Below are 21,776 nucleotides of genomic sequence, written 5' to 3' on the forward strand. Positions count from 1 at the left end.
CTTTCCCTTCTTGGTACGAGCAATTTCAAGGCAAATGTGCTGTTTACTCCTCAGACAAAATACTGTGGCAGATACCGAATTCCTTCATTGTTACCAGTATTTTAGATGTTTTCAAAGGGTTTTTTTTTTTTCCTTCAGATAAAGTTTATTATCACATTTGCCTCCTTTTCACGAGGTAATCACAGTACAGGAGATATATTTCATATCAACCAAAAAGGACCATATTCAGAAGAGGATACACTCTAACCTCTTTAATCTCTTCTCTTGAGAACTCCCAGTTTTGCTTAAGAAACACCTTCCTGTTTTTATTAGTGTTTATTCAGCTCCCATCGCTGTTTGCTTCCGGAATCAAACTGATTTCCTTCTGTACAATTACCATAACTAAATCCAATATTGCTACTTTTTGTTTCTTTTTTTTTTTTTTTTAGTTGAAACAAAAATGCTACTAATAACAGCAATAATTGTTGAGCAAAGAAGTGAAGTTACCACTATTTAATTCCACTCTAGTGGCCATTTGGTGCCTGATTCATTGAGGTCAAATTTATCAAATACTACAAAGATGTAGTAAAATAATTTCCCATCAGCAGAGCTCTCTCCTTAGGAGACCAATTAAACTAACTTTGCTGCATCTACGCACTCCTGGGTTTGTGAAAGGGGCTGGGCACAGCAGGACGAGAATCAAGCTCACAAATGAAGAGCAGTCAACAGAGTGATATGGAAGGAAATTGTACTGTCAAAATGCTACTGAAGAGTAAAGCATTGTTACAGAAATATTGTTGCTTGATCTTTCCCTTTAGAATTCCAGTTTCTGTTGGGTTTCCTCTTTGAAGAGATGGTTAAAAACATGATACAAATGAAGGTTATTTTTTTAAATTGCTGGCTCCTGAGAATTCTATAGCAAGGAGGAAGCGGAACTGAAAGAACTCAAAGAGTAATTTGGGCTTTTCTTTAAAAATCTTCCTGTTACCATAATCACAGCTATTTTTAATTGCAGCCAATGCACTTGTTTCAAATAGGCGAGGGAAAATAACAACAAAAAAGATTGCCAGCTTATTTATATCACCAAGGAAAAGACCTAACAAAGGTGGTAGGATTCATATTAGTTTAACAGATTAAGACCAAAGACTTCATGCACTCTGTACAACGTGGTGGTGTTTGTATACACCATTGCTTAACCACTGCAGGAAAAATGTTCTCAACTGAAGGGGAAATAAATGATTTTTGGAGAATATATTGTTATCAACAACGAAGAAAGAGGTCTTGTTCTTATACAATGGTACTATCCAAACCTGTAATTACACGGGAGAAAATTACATTTCAACGAGGAGCTGCTGGAACTTCTCAACGCGAGCCCTAGGTTCGTAGCGCGTGATCTCGGGGACTGAAGGCTCTGCTGCAGCGCTGCACACCACGAAGGGGAGCAAAGCCCGCACGCAGCCCGCCTCTCGCTGGAGGCTTTCTTTGCACTTTGCGCTGTCTGCGTTCACGGAAGACCTCGCAGGGTAAACTGTGCCTTTCTTCACCCGGAAGGAAAAAAAAAAAAAAAAAAAAAAAAAAAAAAAAGGAAAACAGAACAAAACTTTTTCAGGTTTGCCTGCTTTGTTTTGGTTTGATTTTACTTTCTGTGGTGACGATGTCGTTCAGCGTCTTCTGAATTCAGCCCTTTCGGGTAATTCGGGTACTAGCAGGCGCCCGCTCGGGCTTCTACACGAAGCTGTCACCGCTCCCCGTTTTTCCCGCCGCTGTCCACCGGCAGCACGTGGTGGAGCTGAGGAGCGGGGTGCTGCGGGACCCTGCGATGCCACCTCCGTGCCCCCACCTCCCGCAGCCTCGGGCCGCCCTTTCCCTCCGTGTTTCCTGCGCCGACCGGACGCTTCCCGGCGCCTCTCGCGCTTTGCTACCGGGATCGGCCTTCCCGCCTCCTGCCGGCGCGAGGGGCGCCGAGGGTTCCGCCCTCAGAGCCCTCACAGAGCGCTGGGCGGGAAAACCGCTTCTCGGGCGGGGAGCGGCGACTGGGGAGCCCTCGGTACACGGCGGGATGAGGGAAAGCCGCAGGCGAACCGCGGCCTCGCACCTCGGGCTGCCTCGTGGGGAGGCGGGAAGGGAAGCTCTCCCTCGCGAGGCGGCTCGTATTCATCCGAGATTGCGGGGCTGCCGGGGCAACGAGCGGCGGGGTGGGGAGGGAGGATCCTCGGGCAAATCCGAGAGGAGCCGTCAGCGCCGCGAATCAAAACGGAAGGCTGAGCGCGCCTTTCGGGCAGCGGAGCGGTTGGGCCGGGCAGCAGCCGGCGGGGCCCTTTGCTACGCCCTGCCTCGCTCCTTCGTTCCCCGCGACGCTTTGCGGCTCGACACGCTCGGAATCAGAGCGGTTGTGACATTTCGGTGGCGGCTCATTGTGCGGAGCACTTAAAGTTTAAAAAACAAGCCCCATAGAAGCGGAGGGGCTTAAAGCAGCCCCCTTTGTGGGGCGAGACACAGAGTTTTGATTCGGGACAATGGTGTTTCTCAAATTTCTTCCAAAAACCTGCACCCCATCTGTGATCTCAATGAAATCGCTTTTCTCTCTGCCTTCAATTCATTTGGCAAAGGCGAAGCAGATGCGTGGGACGGGGTCTGAATTTTAATCATTCCGTTTTACCTGAAACAAAACGGCCGGTCCTTTTTACCATGTGTTTGAAGTTAGGGGACGGGCAGGGGGAATATCAAATATCATTAAAAAGCCCTCGGATCGTTAGCGAGCTGACGAGAGCCTCGCTAATGAAGCTCGCGGAGTGCCCCGTGGCGAAGTGCCGGAGCGGAGCGGAGCGGAGCGGAGCGGAGCGGAGCGGAGCGGAGCGTCCCCGGCTCAGCCCCGCGCCGCCGCTGCCCGCTACCTGCGCGCCGTGCCCGTGGGGCTGCGGCACCCGCGCGCGTCCCGGCGGAGCCCCGCAGAGTCCCGCGGGCTCCGGGCCGTGCTGGGAGCGCGGAGTCCCCCGGCACAGCGCGTTTAGCCGGCGATAAGGTGCGAAGGGAGAATCGTCTGTCGCTTTAATCCGTGCCCGAGGGGCTGGGAAATAAAAAGAGAGAGAAGGGGAGGGTGGGGGGAGTGGGGAAGGAATGGACTCAAAGAGGCGAAAATCCACGCAACCGCTGGGGGAATGCCGGGGCGCAGCTCTGCTCCCGTTCGCCCCGCCGGCTGGCAACGAGTCGGCGACAAACGCCCTGCCAGGGCCGGCAGGGAGACAGAAGGGTCCCACCCCGCACGGCACCCCACTGCCGCTCCTTCCTCTCCCCCGGGAAGCCGCAGCCCCGAGGGACCCAACCTCGGGTTGTGGGTTTTTGCTCTGGCGCGCGGGGTGGAGGTGCTGAGGGGGTGAGAACAACTACGCTGCGTGCGCCGTTCTCCCGTCCGTATGTGTGCGTGTGGATGGGCACAAGCGCCGAGAGAAAAGAAATTTTAGAGTAACAACTAAAGGCTTTCTTGTGCAGTTATTTTAAGGGCTTTGTTCAGTGCCTGAAGGGGGATGCGCCCATTTGTTCGGGAGGGGATTCATCACATGCCCCTTTCATGTGAACCAGAGGTTAACAACCTAATGAGCACTTGGTGAAGAGATGAAGCGTGTAAAGAGCCCGATTTTCCCAAATCCCGGCCTGCCGTCTCGGGGCTCCGCCGCTCCAACCTCCGCCGCCGGGTCGGCCTCGCAGCCCCGGCCTCGGCGCTCGGGCGGGCGGCGGCAGCCAGCGGCCCCTGCGCAGTGCCCCGCCGGGAGCCGGGGTCGGCCCCGCCGCTACATATGTTGGGTCAGGTCTGCCCATTGTCAGCGCGTGAAAAGGTGTAAAAACTCCATCGGCTGTAGCTTTTTTAAAGGGAGGGCTTACCCTGGATTTGTTGCATAATGGATTGTGTTGTGTTTTTTTTGTTGGTTTTTTTTTTTTTTTTTTTTTTTTTAAAGTAGAGGGTTGAATTAAAACTGTTCCCTAGTCACTTTTAATTAGACCACTCTATTTAATTAGCAAAGTTGAAACTTGCAATTAAAATTAGCTTAGTTTAGCACATATTAAAGGAAATGGGGGACACGGCTCCGGCTCGTGCTAAAGCCAAGTGGAGGCGAAATGGCGCAGTTCGCGTGGAAGCGGCGGTGTTCGGACTGCCGAGCGCGGGCCGCTCCCGGTTCCGTAACACCGGCCCTGGGCAGCAGCACCCCGACCCCAATTGCGCCGTCGGGAGACGGAAGCGGCTCCCTCCGGGCTGCAAGCGCAGGGAGGGGTGTTGGTAAAGCCCGAAAGCCCCGTGCTGAGGTCAGCAGCCCGAGCGGGGTGACGTGGAGCCCCGATTTACCGCTTATTCCCTTCCACGAGTCTCCCTCCCTCGTCTCTTTTTCCTCCCCCACTGGGAGCGGGGAAATGGAGTTAATAATGTTTCGGATAGAGGAGAAGTCCGGGCCGACGGGACCCCCTCCGAAGCGCCCCGCCCGGGACCGGGACTCGGCGGGGCCGGGAGGAATGCGCGTCCTTCCTGCTGGGGGAGGGTAATTTCCATCCGTGTAATATTGGTTTGGGGATAATTACTTTTAATGTCAAAAAGATTTAGTTTAATATCATCTCTATTAGGCTGCTGGGCGGATAATTAAAAGTGAAGATGATAGCAGCAGGGAAACAGATGGCATTTGCTTACTTTGATTCAGTAGGTAAATAATGAAAAAGTCAATGGCAAACCCCCTAGAACAATTGAAACCTTCGAGAGCACCAACATTAGCGGGTACTTACAAACCGTCTTCCGCTAAGAACGAGATGAAAATACATGAATCGAGAACTATATTTCTCTGGGCTGCTTCCGGCCGTGCGTGTCTGTCTTCCCGGCCCGGCAGCCAATGGCCGCGCTCTTTTTAATTAAGATTTTACGGCTGTAATTGGGGGAAGATGCGACCGCACCGCTGCGTGCGGCCCTCTCCAAGTTTTACACGGAGCTGCGGTGCACGGGGAGGGTTTGTGGGGAAACCGAGCGGGAGCGAGGAGAGGAATAAACAGCGGGAAAACAGAAAACATGTACTAAATTACCGACTGAGGAAAGAAACAAAAACAAAAACAAAAACAGAAACAAAAGAAAAAGAAAAAAAAAAAAAAAAGGAAAGAAAGAAAAGAATGAAAAAGCTCATGTTGAGTTGTGTCGAGCTGTCAGGCTGTGCAGCGCTGTTTTGGAGGCTGCCAGACCCGGCACAGCGGATCACGAAGGGCACACGCGGCTCCGCAGCCGCTGCCGGGACCGCTCGTCCTCCCGCCGTCCCGCGAATGGGCCGCGGCCGAACCGCGCTGTGGGCTTCGGGGCCGCGGTTCGAGACAGACCCCAGGGGTGCCCGGACGTCGCCCCGTGCCTCGTCAGGGGATGCGGGGTAGCGGCCCCTTCCGCACGCGCACGCGGCACTGTGGGCCGGGACGCGGCTGAGGGAATCCCGACCGCCCCAAAGCGCGGCTTTGTGTCCGGGCTGACCCGCAGCCAACGCGGGTTTTGTGCGAATAAAACCAAAGGTGCGCTCCGCTCGTCCTGCTTCACAGGTCTGGGGATTGTGAGAGCTCCCGAGGCGTTGGAAGGAATGGTTACTGTTAAAATACCGCTGAAAAGTGACAGTCAGGGTCCGGGCTCGTGTTTTTTCGGGACACTTTTTACGAAAGCGGCGAGAATAATTGAAACCCGTTTGGAAACGTCGCTTTGGGCGGCCGGGGCTGGGAGGAAGCGGCAGCGGGATTCGGGAGTCGTCTGGGGCCGCGCTGGGACGGGAAGCAGGCCGGGCCGGTAAGGGGCAGCCCTGCCGCCGGGAGCCTTCCTGGGGCTGCGGAGAGAGCAGGGCGTGGGAACCCGTTAAAATGTCGTGGTGGAGCCGGGCAGCTCTGACAGACGTCTGCGGCGTTGCTGAGTCCCAGGACTGCGGTCTATATTCCTGCGATGAATATACATATTTTTTCTAAACAACAGTTGAGTATTTCGGTGTTTCATTCGTACTAAGAGCAATATTTGAAAGCAAACAAACAAACACAAACCAACCCACGCCCGGGGAAACGTTGGGGATGGGAGTGTCTGCAGGGCTGCCCTGGGACGGAGGCGAGGAGGACGCAGCGGTGTCCGAGCGCAGAGCGCTGCGTTCCGCCGTGCCGAGCTCACACCGGCACCGCCGCGTGCATCGGCCCCGGAGCGGTGCGCTGCCGGGATGGAGGAGCCGCGCAGTGCTCGCGAAGCTGAAAGCCCATCGCCGTTTGCAATCTGACCTTAGAGTGAGGCTCCAGCAGCAATCGCGGCTGAGCAGCTTCGTGACTTTCTTTTATTTCTTATTTTTTCCCCCGTGGCTATTTCCAAAATAGATCACTTATAACCGCCGTGAACGGCACGAAAACCTCAGCTCTTTCGCTCATAGCGAAGCTGAAAGAAAAGAGAAGTGGGAAGAGAACGGACCGCGTCCGGTGCCACCGACTGCTGCGGCAGAGCGGGGGGGAACGGGATCTGCGGGAAAATAACAGCAAAACCACAGCAAAGTGCCGGGAGAAAGAGGGGACTTTTTCCTGCTCTCTCTCCGTACTGAGCCGACACAAGTCAATATTTTAAATGTTCCTCATCTGCCTGATGGAGTTCTACGAAATCCCACTGAAATCGGTTGAGCGGAGAAATTTTCCCAAGAGGGTAAAATAGTGTTTGCAAATAAAATTACATGGGGTATTTTCACGGCTGTGTTAAATAAAGGTGTTATAACACCCACATCACGGGTGCGGGCGGCAGCTGCACACACGAAAAGTCAGTGGGAAAGTGCTCATTTCGTAAAGAGAAATAAAAAAAAACAGCAAGAGAACGATGAAAGTGTAATAAAAATATCAAAAGTTGGAGGGATGCGCTGCTTTGCAGAGGTACTTCTCGTAAGCACGGGCTGTGACAGAAGGGAAGGGGCAGCGGAGCGGCACCGAGCGCTGCTATCCCTGCAGCGGCCCTCCGCAGCTCTCCGCGGAAAGTGCGCGGCTGCGGGCCGGGGGCAGCGGGGTAAGGTGCGGGGAAAAGCAAGGGAAAGGGATGCGAAGAGAAGCAGGGCACGGTAAGGCAAGCTAAGCAAAGCAGAGCAAAGCAGAGCAAGTAAGGCAAGGCGAGGCCAGGCGCTTCGCTCGTGCCCGCTCCGTGTGGGCAGCGCGGCCCCGGGCGGCTCAGAGCAGCTCCCAGCCAGATCCCATTCTAGGGAAGGAGCTGCGGAGCTGGGAACGAGGGGCAAAAAAATGCCGCGGAGCCCGAAGGCGTCCCGTGGGAAGCGGTGGTGCGAGCCCTCAGGCAGCGGGAGCCGACGTTACCCGCCGAACCTCCCGTGCTGTTACCCCCCTCCCCGAGCGGCGAGGGTGACGTCAAAGTGGAGTGGTTCATGGTGATTTATGGTGGTTAATGGTGGTTAGGGGTTGTTAATGGTGGTTAATGGTAAAGGCGCACCGCTCCCAGCCCGAGCTCAGCACCGGGCCCCGCGGAACGGCATGGGGACGGCGGGGCAGTGAGGGATGCGGCACTGCGGGTCTGCGGGCGCTGCGGCATCCAGCTGCGGGGCGGGGGGTCGGGATGAAGGGGAGAGAGAAACAGAACGAAAGAACGAAAGGGAGAGAGAGAAGGGAGAAACAGAGAAAGAGCAAAAGGGAGAAAAGAGAGGGAAAGTGAGACAGAAAGAAGGGCGTCGGTAGATACCCTATCGACGGAGAGAGCTGTCGTTAGATTCTATTACAGAACAGGATCTCCAGGTGGAAGGGAGACCTCGGCCTGACTTGTCACTGTATTTCCCCCCCACCCTTATGACAAGCGACACTCGGAAAAAAATGTAAGAAGCCCAAGCAGTAGGCGAGGCGATTACATTTTCAACCGGATTAAAGGGGAAAAAAAATCGAACTCAGGTAGCAGCGATCGAGCACACTTTACACTCACGCACGCACGCACGCACTCACACCCACGCCCGCTCCGCGCTCCCCCCGGACCCTCCCGACTCTCCGCGGGCGCGGCGCGCTCTGGCAGCCGCCGGGCGGACGCGGCGGGCCCGTCGGGCGGCCAATCAGAGCGGCGCCTCCCGCCCCTGGCCAATAGCAGGCGCCACATTGTTGTCAAATGTTGCCTAATGGCAACGCGGGGCGCAACAATAGCGCGAGTGGCGGCGCGGCGGCGAACGCGGTCTCCCGCTCTCCCGGCAGATCCGGCCGTCAGGGCCGCACGCGCCGAGCGGTGCGAACGCGTCCCGAGCGGGGCCGAACAGAGCGGAGCCGGCCCGGCCCGGCCCGACCCAACCCGACCGGGGGGTCCTGGCTCCGCCTTCCTCTGCCTGAGACGGGCCGGGGCTGCGGTCCGAGCCTGGCATGGTGCGGCGGCTCGTGGGGCGTTTTTGTTGTTTTTTCTTTTTTACCATTTTTTAAATTCCTGCTGGATTTTAGTCGGCGAGATCGCGTCGTTGGAGGTGCCGCCGTGCCGTGAGGGTGTCCGCAGCTAAAGCGGGGAGCGGGGAGCCGGGCGGGACCGCGGCGGGATGCGCTCGGGGCCGCCCCGCCGGGTGAGCGGGGGGCAGCGCTGAGCGGCCGGGGTCGGCGCGCCGAGGCCGTATCGGGCGGGCGCGCGGCGGGAGCCGCGGCCGGCGGGTGCCGGGATGGAGCTGCGTTCGGAGCTGCCCAGCGTCCCCGCCGCGCCCCCCCCGGTGCCTCCCAGTTCAGTGGCGGCGGCGGCGGCCGCGGCGGCGGCGACCCTGCCGGTGAGCGTGGCCGGGAGCCTGCTGCGGGCCCCGCCGCTGCTGCTGCGGGCGGCCGAGAAGTACCCGCGGACGCCGAAGTGCGCGCGGTGCCGCAACCACGGAGTGGTGTCGGCGCTGAAGGGCCACAAGCGGTACTGCCGCTGGAAGGACTGCATGTGCGCCAAGTGCACGCTGATCGCCGAGCGGCAGCGCGTCATGGCCGCCCAGGTGGCGCTGCGCCGGCAGCAGGCGCAGGAGGAGAACGAGGCCCGCGAGCTGCAGCTGCTTTACGGCACCGCCGAGGGCTTGGCCCTGGCGGCCGCCAACGGCATCATCCCTCCCCGGCCCGCCTACGAGGTCTTCGGCTCCGTCTGCGCCGGGGCCGGCGGCGAGGGAGGCGCCGGCGCCTCAGGTGAGGCCGCGCCGCGGGGGGACGGGGCCGCGGGCCGGGGGGCTGCGGGCCGGGCTCCGTCCCCCGGGCGGCCGCGCTGACGCGCTCTCTCCCTCCCTTCTCCCCCCGCGCCCCGCAGAGCCCAAGGTGCAGAAGTTCGAGCTGTTCCCCAAGACGCTGCTGCCCGGCCGCGCCGCAACCCCGCAGCAGGCGGGCGGGAAGCCGCCGTCCCCCGACGGGGAGTCCGCGCCCGGCACTTCTTCCCCGGACGGCCGCCACGGCTCGGGCTCGGAGAACGGCGACGGAGAGTCCTTCCTCAGCTCGCCCGTCTCCAAAGGGCCGAAGGAGGGCGAGGAGAGCCCGGGCTCCATCAGCCCGCTGGGCTCGGACTCGGGCTCGGAGGCAGACAAGGACGAGCGGGACCCGTCGCCCTCGGCCGGCGGCCGGCAGCGGACTCCCATCGACATCCTGACGCGCGTCTTCCCGGCGCACAGGCGCGGCGTGCTGGAGCTGGTGCTGCAGGGCTGCGGCGGGGACGTGGTGCAGGCCATCGAGCAGATCCTCAACAACCGCGGCCCGGAAAAGGGCCCCGAGGAGAGCTGGGCTCGGGACGGCGCTCTGCAGGGTCTCCCGCCCGCTCCCACCGCCCACCATCGCCCGCTGATCGCCGGCGCCATGGCCCCCGCCATCGGCGCGCTGGGCAGCCGCTCCGCCTTCTCCCCGCTGCAGCCCAACGCCACGCACTTCGGGGCCGAAGCCGGCGCCTATCCGCTGGGCGCGCCGCTGGGACTCAACCCGCTGCGCCTCGCCTACTCGGCGCACGGCCGCGGCCTCGCTTTCATGGCCCCGTACTCCACCGCCGGCCTCGTGCCCGCGCTCGGCTTCCGCCCGCCCGTGGACTACGCCTTCAGCGACCTCATGCGGGAGCGCTCCGCCGTGCACAAGGAGCAGGTGTACTCCGGGGGGCTCTACGGGCCCATGGTCAACAACAACCCCGAGAAGCAATAGCGCGGCGCGAGGTGTGCGCGGGAGCGTCGGGGCGTGGGTCCCGCTGCGTGCTTATGGCTATAGGCACGGATATCTGCGGTGTGGGCGCCCGCTCCCCCCGCACGTACGTATATATATGTATACTAGCAAGTGTATAATGTTATAAAATGGAAATCTAAGTTATTAATGTAACTCGTAGGTGAACTCGGTATTAACGTTAAGCTAAGGGTTAGGCAGCGCGTCGTAACGCTTCCCGGCGTAGAGGCGAAATCTGTCTCCGGACCAAAATACGCCGCCGCACCACCCTCCATCCTGCCCCGGAGCCGTGCGCACACGGAGCGGTGGTGGCTGCCCGTAGGGGCCGGTGGGTGATTGCCTCCTCCATATGTGATCTCAAGGACATTGCTTTCTTGTTCCGCTGTAGCGATTCTTGCTGTTCTAACAGGTAACTCTGTGTTTCCATTTCATAGAAATAAATGTTATTTTCTATTAAAAAATCAAAGGTATAAGTGGAAGTGCTTTGTCAGACGGTGAGGGTGTGCTTTGGGGAATGCATGTGGCGAGCGCAGTATTTAAAGGAATTTGACATTTATACAAACGCGTTTAATTACGTTTTTCATCGTTAAAGCAGAAAGCTGTCGGAAAATGTACAAATAAAAGCTCAACGTGCAGGTGGGAGTGACTTCCTATCACCTGGCATTGTCAAAGGCGTTTGTTTCCAGTTCTGCTCTTATTCACACCCGCAGAAATAAAACCGGCAGTGCACATTCAGCCGGGACATTTCCCCGAATACCTGAACTATTTTGCCGATATTCTACTTTCATTTTTTTGTCATTTTCAGACAATCTGACATTGCAGAAGTGCCGTTACAACAGACGTGTGGATTTGCAGCACTCCTCCGGCCCCCGGCTGTGTGTGATTTGTTTTCTATTATTTATTAACAATATTTTATTTTTTCTTGCAATAGCGTGCGGGTTGCTCTCCAGGACTCTCCTGCCCCACACGGCAGGGAGCGCCGGGCCCGTGACAACGATCCCTTCCGCAGGAGGAGTTCGGAGCCGGCGGAATTCAGGCTGTCAAAGCTCCTCAAGTCGATCAGTGCGGAAGCCCGGTCCCGGCCGCGCTGTTGGCACTCTCCCTTCGCAAAGAGCTCCGCAATTACTGCTGCGCGATGACACGGAGGGGCGCAGGGGTGGCCCCGCTTATTGCGGAGAGCCCCGGGGTGATCGGGGGGGGAGGGCGATGGGAAGGAACCCGGCCGGCCCCGTGCGCTGGGCGCGGTGTTCGCGTTCCTCCGAGCAGCCAATAGTGCGGATCGCTCCTCGGTAAACACTGCTGACCCCGGTCCGTCTCGGAGCGGCCAAATCAATATCGAGAGGGAAACTTTGCGGAGTGTCGTGTTCCAAGGGCGGGGGAAACTTAATATCACTACAATAAAACGGTTTAATAAAGAAGGGCTTTAATAGTGAGCTAATTTGATTGAGTTTCCTAATTCCACTTTAATTGGAAAAGGAGTTGTCTGTTTGGCTATAAAGCACCGGGGTTAAGTTAGACTGGAAAGAAAGAAGGAAAGAAAGAAAGAAGGAAAGGAAGAAAGAAAAAAAAGATGGACTTTGAGCATCTGAATAAACTTTGCTTTTTTTTTTTGGTGTCGGTCGGCTGACTTAGTGTAGGATGAGTTTCCTTGCTCAGCGCCATGAACGGGCCGCAAAGAGCCACATTCGAGCCCTGCTGGGGGCTGGTGGTTTAACCCGGCTCTCAGAAAGGGCCGTGGCGGTGGCAGAGTGGGGCGTTACCAGAACTGCCGTGCCTTGGGCTCGGGTTCGTAGAGCCGGCAACTGGGGATCACAACCATTAATTCTTATGCGGGGGGAGGAGGAGGAGGGGGTGAGTCCCTATGGGTGTCATTCCCTGTGGGCATCGCAAAAATCCCAAAACCTGGAGTTTGGAGATCCGCATAAGGAAGCCTCTGGCACCCATCAACTACTCAGCGCTCTTTCAGAGTGAAATAAAATGCCGTCACTTGAATAAAAATCCGCGGAATCGCCTATCAATTATTTGTGAGCCGGCGGCTGCTCGTAAACTTCGCTGTTAATTAAATCTTAATCCGGCGGTCTCAGGGACGGAGGCGGCTGTACATACAGCGAGACACGTTCCGCAGTTACATGAACTGCTGCAGTGTTTAATATGAATCAGCCCTAATCCACAGCATAATAAAGATCAAATTAGACTAACCATTTAGTAGCGAAATGACATTCCTTCACCTAAAATGAACCGCTCGGTGCCCGTTCGCGGCAGGCCGCCCGCAGCAGCTCCGAGCCGCTGGGGCTGTTCCTGTCCCACCCTGCGCCAAAGCCGCGTCCCCACGCAGGGGTAAAGAGGGCCGGGGATCGCTTCCCTCCGGCTCTGCCCGGCGCTCCGTCCGAGGCTCTGCGCAGCGCCCAGCTGGGCTGGGAGCTGCTCTCCCCGTCCCCTCACCCCGCTACCTCCGCGGGACGCGTCCCCTTCGTTTCCCCCAGCGGTGCGTCCCTGTCCCGGGCTGCTCCCGAGGTGGGAGCACGTAGCTCGGACCCGTGCCGCACACCGACTCGTCACGTTCCCCGGGAGAAGGGACACCTCTGCCTGTCCTTAAGTAGAGTGCACCACCCGTGCTGCCATAACATCCCCATAGCAACTGCAGCAATCACCCCCGTGCCAGAACAACGACGACCCGAAAGCATTTCCTATGTCTCCATGTGAACAGCAGGTGAGGACCCCGAGGAGGAGCAGCTCCGCGGCCCGAGGGCGGCCCCGGGGCTCCGTGCATCCCGGACGGCAGCGGCGCTGCTGGAGCCCGGTGGCCGTTCCGCGGCTCGCTGCCGCTTTTAGTGTCCATGAAGACACATGAAGGACCATTGCGATGTCCACCTCATTTCATCTGGGTTCCACCAGAAATGCCAGCTCTTTTTTTTTTTTGCAAAAAAACATTCTTTTCTCGTTATTGTTCTTTCCCAGTATCCTTCCTCCCCCCTCCTATGCACCTTTCTAATAGAGGAAGAACGAAAACTCACTGCTGGGTCTGAGTTAGAAGAAAAGAGACACAAAACTCAAAATAAATTTATACATTGAACGAGCTTCTCATTCAGGGAAAAAAAAAAAAAAAGAGAGAGAGAGAAAAAAAGAGAAAATGAATGCTGGCAGTCGTTTTCATCTAAAAGCTGTCCCATCAACCAGCTCCCTGCATTTCTGCGTAAGTAGGAAAGCCAAACTGAAGGAACTCTCTTGGCCTGAGGGCCAAACGTGCTGCTGGGCACTGAACTGAAGGCACAGCTCGGCGCTGCATGGCTCAGCACTGCATATCAGGGCACTGCCCCGCATGGCACAATTCGGCTCGGCTCGGCACTACATGGGCACTGCGTGGCACTGCACTGCACGGCTCTGTATGGTACTGCGTGACACCGCATGGCACGGCACGTCTCGGCACTACGTTGGCACTGCATGGCTCTGCATGGTACCGCACGGCTCGGCGCGGCACACGACGCTTACAGGCAGGAGCAGCCCGTACCGACAACCGCGGCCGATCCCGCAGCGGCTCTGCCCGCTCCTCGAAGCCTCGGGATTTGTTGGGAATTACTGAGGGCGATGTCAGCGCTGGGACCAGGCCGGGATGAGTGCGGGGCGGGGAAGAGTGCAGGTCCGCCCCAGGGAAGGTGCGAAGGGTTTAGCGGGGGGAGGTGGAACTGCGTGGGGGAGTTGCTGTGCTGGTGGAAGGAGGAGAAAGGTAGAAAGTAGAAAGTAGCGAAAGGCCTTTCTTTACACAACTCCTGTGCCGAGCAGTAACCGCGAGGCGAGTCCGAGAGCAGAATGGCAGCTCAGCGCCAGCAGGGAGTTGGGTTTGTAAGAGCTAAGGGAGAGCTCAGTGCAGCGGGTGGGGGTGGGGGGCTGGGAAAGGCAAGGGTGAGGCTGCCAGAAAGAGCCCTGCCTGGAGGAGCCTTCAGAATTTGATTGCACGCAGTGCTAAGCGAGAGGAGGAAGACGCTCTGTGCAGTATTTTCTTTTTCAAGGAAATTTAGGAGTTCTTAATTTCAGTTATAATGGCAGATCGGGAGATTCAGCTACATGTGTGCTCACAGGGCAGGCTGAGCAAGAGGTTACCAGTGTAATGGTGATGGGTGTTTTTACAGTGACTCACAGAGAGCTCATGTGGAAGCAAGTAAATGGGAGGGATGGAAATGCTTAGAGACAGGAAGGCATTACTAACAGCCCCAACCACAGTGGGTTCTCTGCCGAGCATTTCTAACCATGGCAAAATTGGAGGCTTGCTCTGTCTTAATGTGATAGAGAGCTCCTTTTTGTCAGCAAGTCAGTTTGGAGGTGTTTTTCCTGTCTTATGTTCCCTCCTTTCTTTCATAACTGTTGTTTTGGACTTTGTCAATGTACTGTAAAGCTAGTAAGAATTATGTTAAGGGTTCTCTATGGTGATTATTATTATTTCTCAATACAAGAATGGATGAGAAATGACTGGGGAGGAAACATCTTGATTAGTTGCAGAAAATGATGTAGAAATTCCCAGAAAACTGTCACCTAGACTCTCACTGTCCCTCGATAGCTGCAAATCTGCTATGTGTGTCTTTAGAAAGTAGCTGACTGTTGAAGTTGGCGTATGTGATGGGTAGGATCTGCGCAGATGTGTGTGGGGTTGTGACAGCAGGGCAGATGCTTGGAGGGAAGAAGGAAATGGAAATAAACCAGCAACAGAGTAAATCTTTTGGTGAGGTCTGACGGGCAGATGGAAAGCATGAATTACAAAGGCTTTTAAAAAGATCTGTTTGGGGTTTATGTTTACAGAGAGATTTAACAAGACTGGCTGGCCTTAAAATGCAGAGGTCTACTAAAATCAGTTGTTTGGAAGGGCAGTGGGTTGCTCACTCTGACCCAGAATACAGAAGAGGTTCACAGAGATTCAACAAGGCATGAGCAAGGCTGGTGAGGCAGCACCCCTGTAAACCATTTGGCAGATTCTGAAAAGGGCTTAGAGGTCAGCGGGTTGTGGAGTCAGGGAAGGGAGGAGGCTGTGACCCCTACTGAAGGGAGCTGCACCTCGGGACCATGAGCTGCCAACCAAGGGCATCTAGGGCAGCAGGAGAAGAAGGCACTGTCAGAACAAGATGGATTTGTGTAGCAGGGACTGACTTGCTGATGAAATGGCTTTATGGGGAACAAAGGTGTAAAAATGTTACCTTGCTTTCTTGTAAGTGGGATATAGGATATTGATTTCTTCTTATGGCTGGGGAAGTCCATGGTTTTCTTGGGGAGAACCGATGGATTTCCCCAGTTTTCTAAATCTCCCTCTTGAAAGGTTAGCCACAGCTATTTACAGCCAAATGAAAGGGGCTAACGCTGGAGATTATAATTTAAAGAGCTTTTGCTTTGCAAGGGAAGACTTGGATATCTCACACTGGTTATGAGAATTTAATTAAAGACCTGTTCAATAGGAGTAAATGGCAGGTGTTCATGCACACAGAAGATGGAATAAAACTGCAGTGCTCAGTTTAGTGCACGAGAATGAAGCTGCAAGATATGTCTGTCCCTTTCATGCCTAGAGGGATGAATTATAGTTAATTTTGCTCATGATTCCTTACTCCTTCATAGAAAAGATAATCCTAACAGAGTGGGACCAAGAGTAAGAAAATACTCTAGTACATCTGGCAGGCAAACCTGGGACAGTCCTTCTACCCCCTCTCTAAAATCCACAGCTTTCTTCATGAAAGCTTTGCCTTAACCAGTGCAGCTCAGAGTTAACAAGGTCTCTTTACAAGTTATATCTCCTTGTGCGATGGGTGAAAAGGATCTCAAAACTGCAGCAGATTATCTTCCTGTCGTCGTCCCCCAGATTCACTGGAACATACTTTTGAGAATGAAGGAGAGAAATACAAGGCTTGCTGGATTTGGGAATTCATTCATGGTAAAGCTTCCAAGTGTCATCTCTTGTACACCAGAGTAGCAGGTTAACTATAAATTACTGAGATGGTATTGAAGTATCCACATCTTTGGCAGACTCTGCAGAAGCTGGCGAAGGCGTTCTGCTGTGCTTCACCATTCTGAGTTGTTTCTCAAGTTTTACATTAAACTGTCTAAGGATTCTGAACTGTCCCAGTGGGAAATCATCCATTTCAGTTTATTAATATCTAGTCTTGGGACAGCGCCCAGCTGTTTTTTTAGTGCCCGGTGCTCTGGTCACTGAAAGAAAAGCTTGTTTTATCTTAATGTGGGGGGATATGTATATCTTTGATTTACAATGAGCTCAAATCCTGTGCAACGTGTGTTCACCAGCATGTTTGGAGAGCAGGGTTGTTCCTAACTGTAGAATGAAGCCAGCAAAATGAGGTACTCAGCTATCAAATAGGAGTTGGTTCTGTTTAGCTGCAAGTCCGTGGTGATGAGGGCAATGAGCGATACTCACGTGTACTAAAATCATGGCTGACCTGTAATCCTTATTCCCATGTTGTTTCATGAGTATTACTCTTCACTGAGTTAGTTGTGGTTAGGTGGGCTGAATTGAGCGAGATCAAATGATACACCATAAACTGTAAAAAGCTAAGACTGGTGTGGTGGAGTCACTGGTAAAGCCTCCATTTCTCTTGGGTGCCTCAGCAGGGTAGATGCTGCATCTGATGGACGTGGAAGATACCGGGCAGAGGCTCTCTCATTAAGGAACTGCCTGCTGGAACTCCCTCTAGCCATCTGGCATCCAAAATGCAACAGAGAAAGGGATCCTGTTGGTGATTTCAGTAAATATTTTGCACAGAGCCATCTTTGTTGACTGTGCCTATTGCTTTGCAGATGTTTATGGCATCATGAATCTTTTTCCAGCCTTAACTGAAACTCGTGCTTTACCAATACAAGAATTAACTTCATCATAGCAAAAATTGCTTTTTATCTCAAAGAGGACAATTTTTTAGATAGATCCTCAGATCATTTTGTCTCAAATATTTTATTTTTGCTTTCCAACTACTATTTTTGTTAAATTTCATAAAAAAATATTTGAACAGATGAAAACTTTTGATGTTGTTTCTTTGGTTTCTGAGCATTTTTTTTTTTTTTTTTTTAATTAATAATAATATGTTGTGGTTATTTATATTAAATCTTTGGAAGGCCTTGTGAGCAATAAAAACAATTACAATATTGTATTAGCGCAATGCCTGGATTGGCAATGATTAGGTTTTATTTTGATGCAAATGGCTGTGATTTAGTTTCTTTTCCTTCAGTTTAATTTTTGGTGCAGGTGGGGGTCTCACATGTTATGTTTACAGGTTCTGGACTCACCTTTGTTTCTTCAAAAAAACTGAGCACTGAATATTGCCTTGAAGCAGGATGCAAAGCACAGAAGTGCTTCCTGTGGCAGCACTGTGCTGCTGGTGCTCAATGGGCGCGGGCTCCTATCTGCTCAGAGATTAATTAAATGAAGTGATTCTTGAAATAGGCAGGACTGACATTTCATCTGAGTTTGGTACATTTGAAGTAAATCATGTTTATTTCTCATACCGAGTCCTTAGAAAGGTACAATTATCCCTTCTCTTTACAGGTCGGTTTGTTTAACTTTCTCTGGCTTATTCTCGTGGAATAAGAATGAGGTATTGCTGTTGCAGAGGAGCACTGGGACCTTGTAAATGAAGGAAGCTGTGAGGTTTGTAGTGAAAACTGCACATGAGTCTCAGAAGAGTTGGTTTGTGTACTAAATTCTGCTGCTTATTTAGCAACACTTCATGACCTTGAGCTACTCAAAACAATTTCTATTAAAAATAAATGTCAATTTTCAGTTTTAACATGAGATGGATAGGGCTTGAATTGCAGACTTCTGTGTTACTTGAGTATTTATTTTTAATAAGGGTCCTAATTAATCGTGCAATCTCTATTACAGGAAAGCTCTCCTGGACTCTGTCTTCATTCATTAAAATGTGTCAAATTCCTCAGAGTTTAGAGCAGAGCTCTAACAACGGCAAAAGAGACCCTATGTCCTGACTATACACTAACATGTGCCAAAGAATAAGCTTGTTAATAAGTACTTGTTCAGTGAGAAAGTATAGCAACAAGGGGTTACATATTTCCTCACTTCCCACTACGTGAGCAGAGCCCCGACTTGGTTCAGGAAGCTATACTGTTGTGAGACTTGGAGAAGTAAAATACGTTCTGCTTTATAATAAGTAATTCCAGCTCTGTCTAATTAACACTTCTTAGTGTTAATTGTAACCCTTTGTTCCACGTTTTTCAGGGACAATATTTCCCAAGTACCGCTGATGAAATGTCAGGCAGGAGTAATAATTTTGTTTTTCTTGCTATTATAACATTGTGCCATAGATATAGTTATATACAGAGATATGTGCCAATCAATCAACAGAGCAAACAAGATGAAGAAGAGCAAACCTTCTCCTTAGAGAGCTCCTTAGGCAGGCAATGATTTAGGAGTTCTTCACCTAGTGAACTTGCATTGGAAATGGCTATTCCTACTGGCATTACCTTACTGAGATTAAAAAGGATGCATAATTGTAGGTGGCTTGTTTTATTAAGTCAGTAGACTTAACAGGATGGAGTATGGAGTGGAGAACAAAAATAATAAAACTTTTTTTTTTGTTTTTTAAACAATCCTACAGGCTTCTAACATTCATGCTACAGAAACACCATTTTGCAGGAAGGCATTTGATGAACAATAAAGTCATTCATGTTGATAGAAGCGGGGGAAATCCTGTTGGCTCTCCAACAAACCTATCTGTCTTGATTCTGAGGTCTGAAGGAATGAGAAAGAACTCAAAGAAAGTGGGAACATGAGACTTACTGTTAAAACATCGTTCCAGTGCTGGCAACGCTGTACAACTCTTTAAAAGACAAGAAAATAAGGATATAGGGCCATGGCTTAAGAAGGCCTTTTTCTTATGGAATAAGATAAAGGTGGAATTTAGTCTGCTGAGAATGTAGGAAAATCACTGTCTCATCCAAACAATTCTGTGTGCAATAGCCGAGGAGACAAATACTGCTGTGATGACTCAGTGTTTTATAAGAGGATGACAGAGGAAAACCCCACTAAGGAGAAAAACAAAAGCAGCGATGAACAACCCCTGCGATGAAGCATAAAAAAAACATAGTGGGGATGAATGCCAACTGTAAGATGCCAACATGGCGTCCAACAGTTTTAGCTGCATCCTGTACAATTAACAAGCACTTCAGCTTCTATAATTTTATAAAATTATCATCCTTCTACAACCTTGCTGCAGCCAAAGCCAGCATTTTGCTGCTGTGTGAGGGAAGGAGCAGCAGCTGCCTGACTCTGCTGTGGGCGGGGAGACCCCCCTCAGTGCCGCCCTGGTGATTGCACCTGCTGGGTGCACCTGTTGATGAGGGCAGCTGTGGGTGTCCCAGCAATGCTACACTGCCTATTTCTCCACCCAGTGATTCAGCCCCAGCTCCTAAAGCTGCCTCTGCACCCCCTGCCCAAGCTCTTGGTAGCTCTTGGTGGCTGTGGCTGAGGTAGGGGGTTGGTTTGGCTTCCCGCCATTTTCTAATTGCAACAAAATGGCGGCAGGGCGCCCTGTGCTTCATCTATCTCAGCAGCTCCTGCCCCAGAGAAGAGCTTCCATCTGGGAAGTATTTTCCAGCCTTTGAAGTCTGGAAGACCTAATTCTTCATTTTGTGGGTATTTGATTTATTTTCATGTGTATATCTTGAGTTCTATCAAGCAACTTTTGTTAAGCACAGGTGTGATTTTCTTTTTCTCAGCATTGTAGAAGCACGCTGCAACTCATCAAACACAGAGGGGTGGTGGAAACAAGATGGCAGTCTTTTTATTTGAGATTTTGGGTTACTTCTGGCTTAAAAATATTTTAAAGTGTCAGCAGGCAAACCTGCTTTATCTGAGATGAGACAGATCTGGTAGGTGGCACTGACTTTTGCCCCGTGAAATTACATTACTGTTTTCTGTTTTCATTGTCATGCTCTTCTGAGAAAAGTGTTGAAATCAGCGTGGGATATTACCTGTGTCTTTTTGCAGTGCATTTCTGACTTTGTCAGTAAGCAGCAGGTTGCACAGAGCCTTGCAGCCAGGTGCAAACAGCCCTGGCTGGGCTCAGTGGCACCCAGGGGTCCAGCAAATGTGTTCTCAAGAGATCAGTGAGAAAGTGGTGTTTTGTGAAGGCTGTGTTGTGTATGTTGGGAATATAATGACAGGGAGATGATCCTCCACGTCTACTTTGTCTACAGTTAGACTACCGTGTCCAGTTAAAAAAGGACAGGGATCTCCTAGAGAGAGTCCAGCAGAGGGCCACAGAGATGATAAGGGGACTGAAGCACCTTCTTATGAGGAAAGGCTGAGTGACCTGGGTCTGTTCAGCCTGGGGAAAAGAATACTGAGAAGGGATCTGACAAATGTTTATAAATGTCTAAAGGGAGGTGGGAGGCACATGGATGAGGCCAGTTTCTTCTCAGTGGTGCGTGGCAATAGGACAAGAAGTAATGGCCTAAAACTTGAGCATACTAACATGTGGAAGATCACTTTTACAGTTAGGGTGATGGAGTATTGGAACAGGCTGCCCAGAGAGGTGGTGGAGTCTCCTTCTGTGGAGATATTCAAGACCCATCTGTGTGACCTATTGTAGGGCACCTGCTTTAGCAGGTGTATTGAACTTGATGATCTTTTGAGGTCCCTTTCAACCCCTGCAATTCTGTAATACATATGAGAAATTGGAATGTGATGTTAAGATCAAAATCTATACCTGAACCAGCTCTATGAAATCTATACTTCAAAGGTAAGATAGAAAGTAAGGTAGTGGACCTGATAGCCAATTTTAAACTTGAAATACCAAAGGCAATGTGTTAGACATGAGCTTGTAAATTCCTAACAAATCTCTCTCTTTTTTTTTTTTTTTTTTTTTTTGTCTAAGTGACTTTCATACTGACTTCTTTCCTGTGTCTTTGAAGATTTCACAGTCTAGACAATGCAGGAATGCTTCTTCTGTATGTTTTGGTGAATTCCCGAAGACTCAGTGATAATAAGTTAGAAATTTTTTTTTTGTGTGTGTGTAAACATTGGTGAGGAAAAGCAGGTTGGGTGCTAACCCTGTGATTATGTTGCTTCTTCATGTACACAGAAAGAACAATGTTTTAGTTATCAGTGCGGTAGAGCTGCTAGTGAAGAGCAAAGTGATTTATAGTCAAGAAAAACACAACTGAGAAAAAGGAAAGGCTTTATTTATTTTTTTACTTTATTTTTTTCCTTCAAAGATCTCTTGGGATTTCATGTTATTTTACTGATAGTGAAAATTAAGAACCAAACAAAAAAGTCACTAGTCTCATTTTTCTTGCATCCTTCATGTAGTTCTTTCTTGATGACTAAGCAGATTTATATGAATATAACCCAATGGGCTCCTTACCCTTCCAGAAATGCACCACAGAATATAAACAAGGAATTGCAGAAGGGACGTGCAATATGCGTATTGAATTTCATCTTATTAACTGGAGCTCTGTCAAAATGAAATCTGATGTATTTAAGAGGAATAATTTCTTACAAAGGAAAAAAGAACGATTTTGGCAGACCTCTTAATATGTGTCGCAGGGTTATCTACTAATAACTAGGAAAAAGCATGTGGGCCATAAGAGTATAAAATGAAGTTACAACCATATCTGGTTTCTATTAGTGATCTATCTTGGGGTAAGTAAAAATTAAGTCATCT

At 51.7% G+C, this 21,776-nt stretch overlaps 1 protein-coding gene across 1 annotated transcript; it reads left to right on the forward strand.

The window, feature by feature from the left end:
• The first annotated feature begins 8,618 nt into the window (after nt 1-8,618).
• Nucleotides 8,619-10,735, forward strand: DMRTA2 (DMRT like family A2). The gene is made up of 2 exons (XM_048945708.1): nt 8,619-9,111; nt 9,230-10,735. Exons 1-2 carry the CDS (start codon nt 8,619-8,621, stop codon nt 10,096-10,098), a joined length of 1,362 nt encoding a protein of 453 aa, XP_048801665.1. The 3' UTR covers nt 10,099-10,735.
• Nucleotides 10,736-21,776: the final 11,041 nt, after the last annotated feature.

The sequence above is a fragment of the Lagopus muta genome, chromosome 5 (genome assembly GCF_023343835.1).
Source record: "Lagopus muta isolate bLagMut1 chromosome 5, bLagMut1 primary, whole genome shotgun sequence".
NCBI lineage: Eukaryota > Metazoa > Chordata > Aves > Galliformes > Phasianidae > Lagopus > Lagopus muta.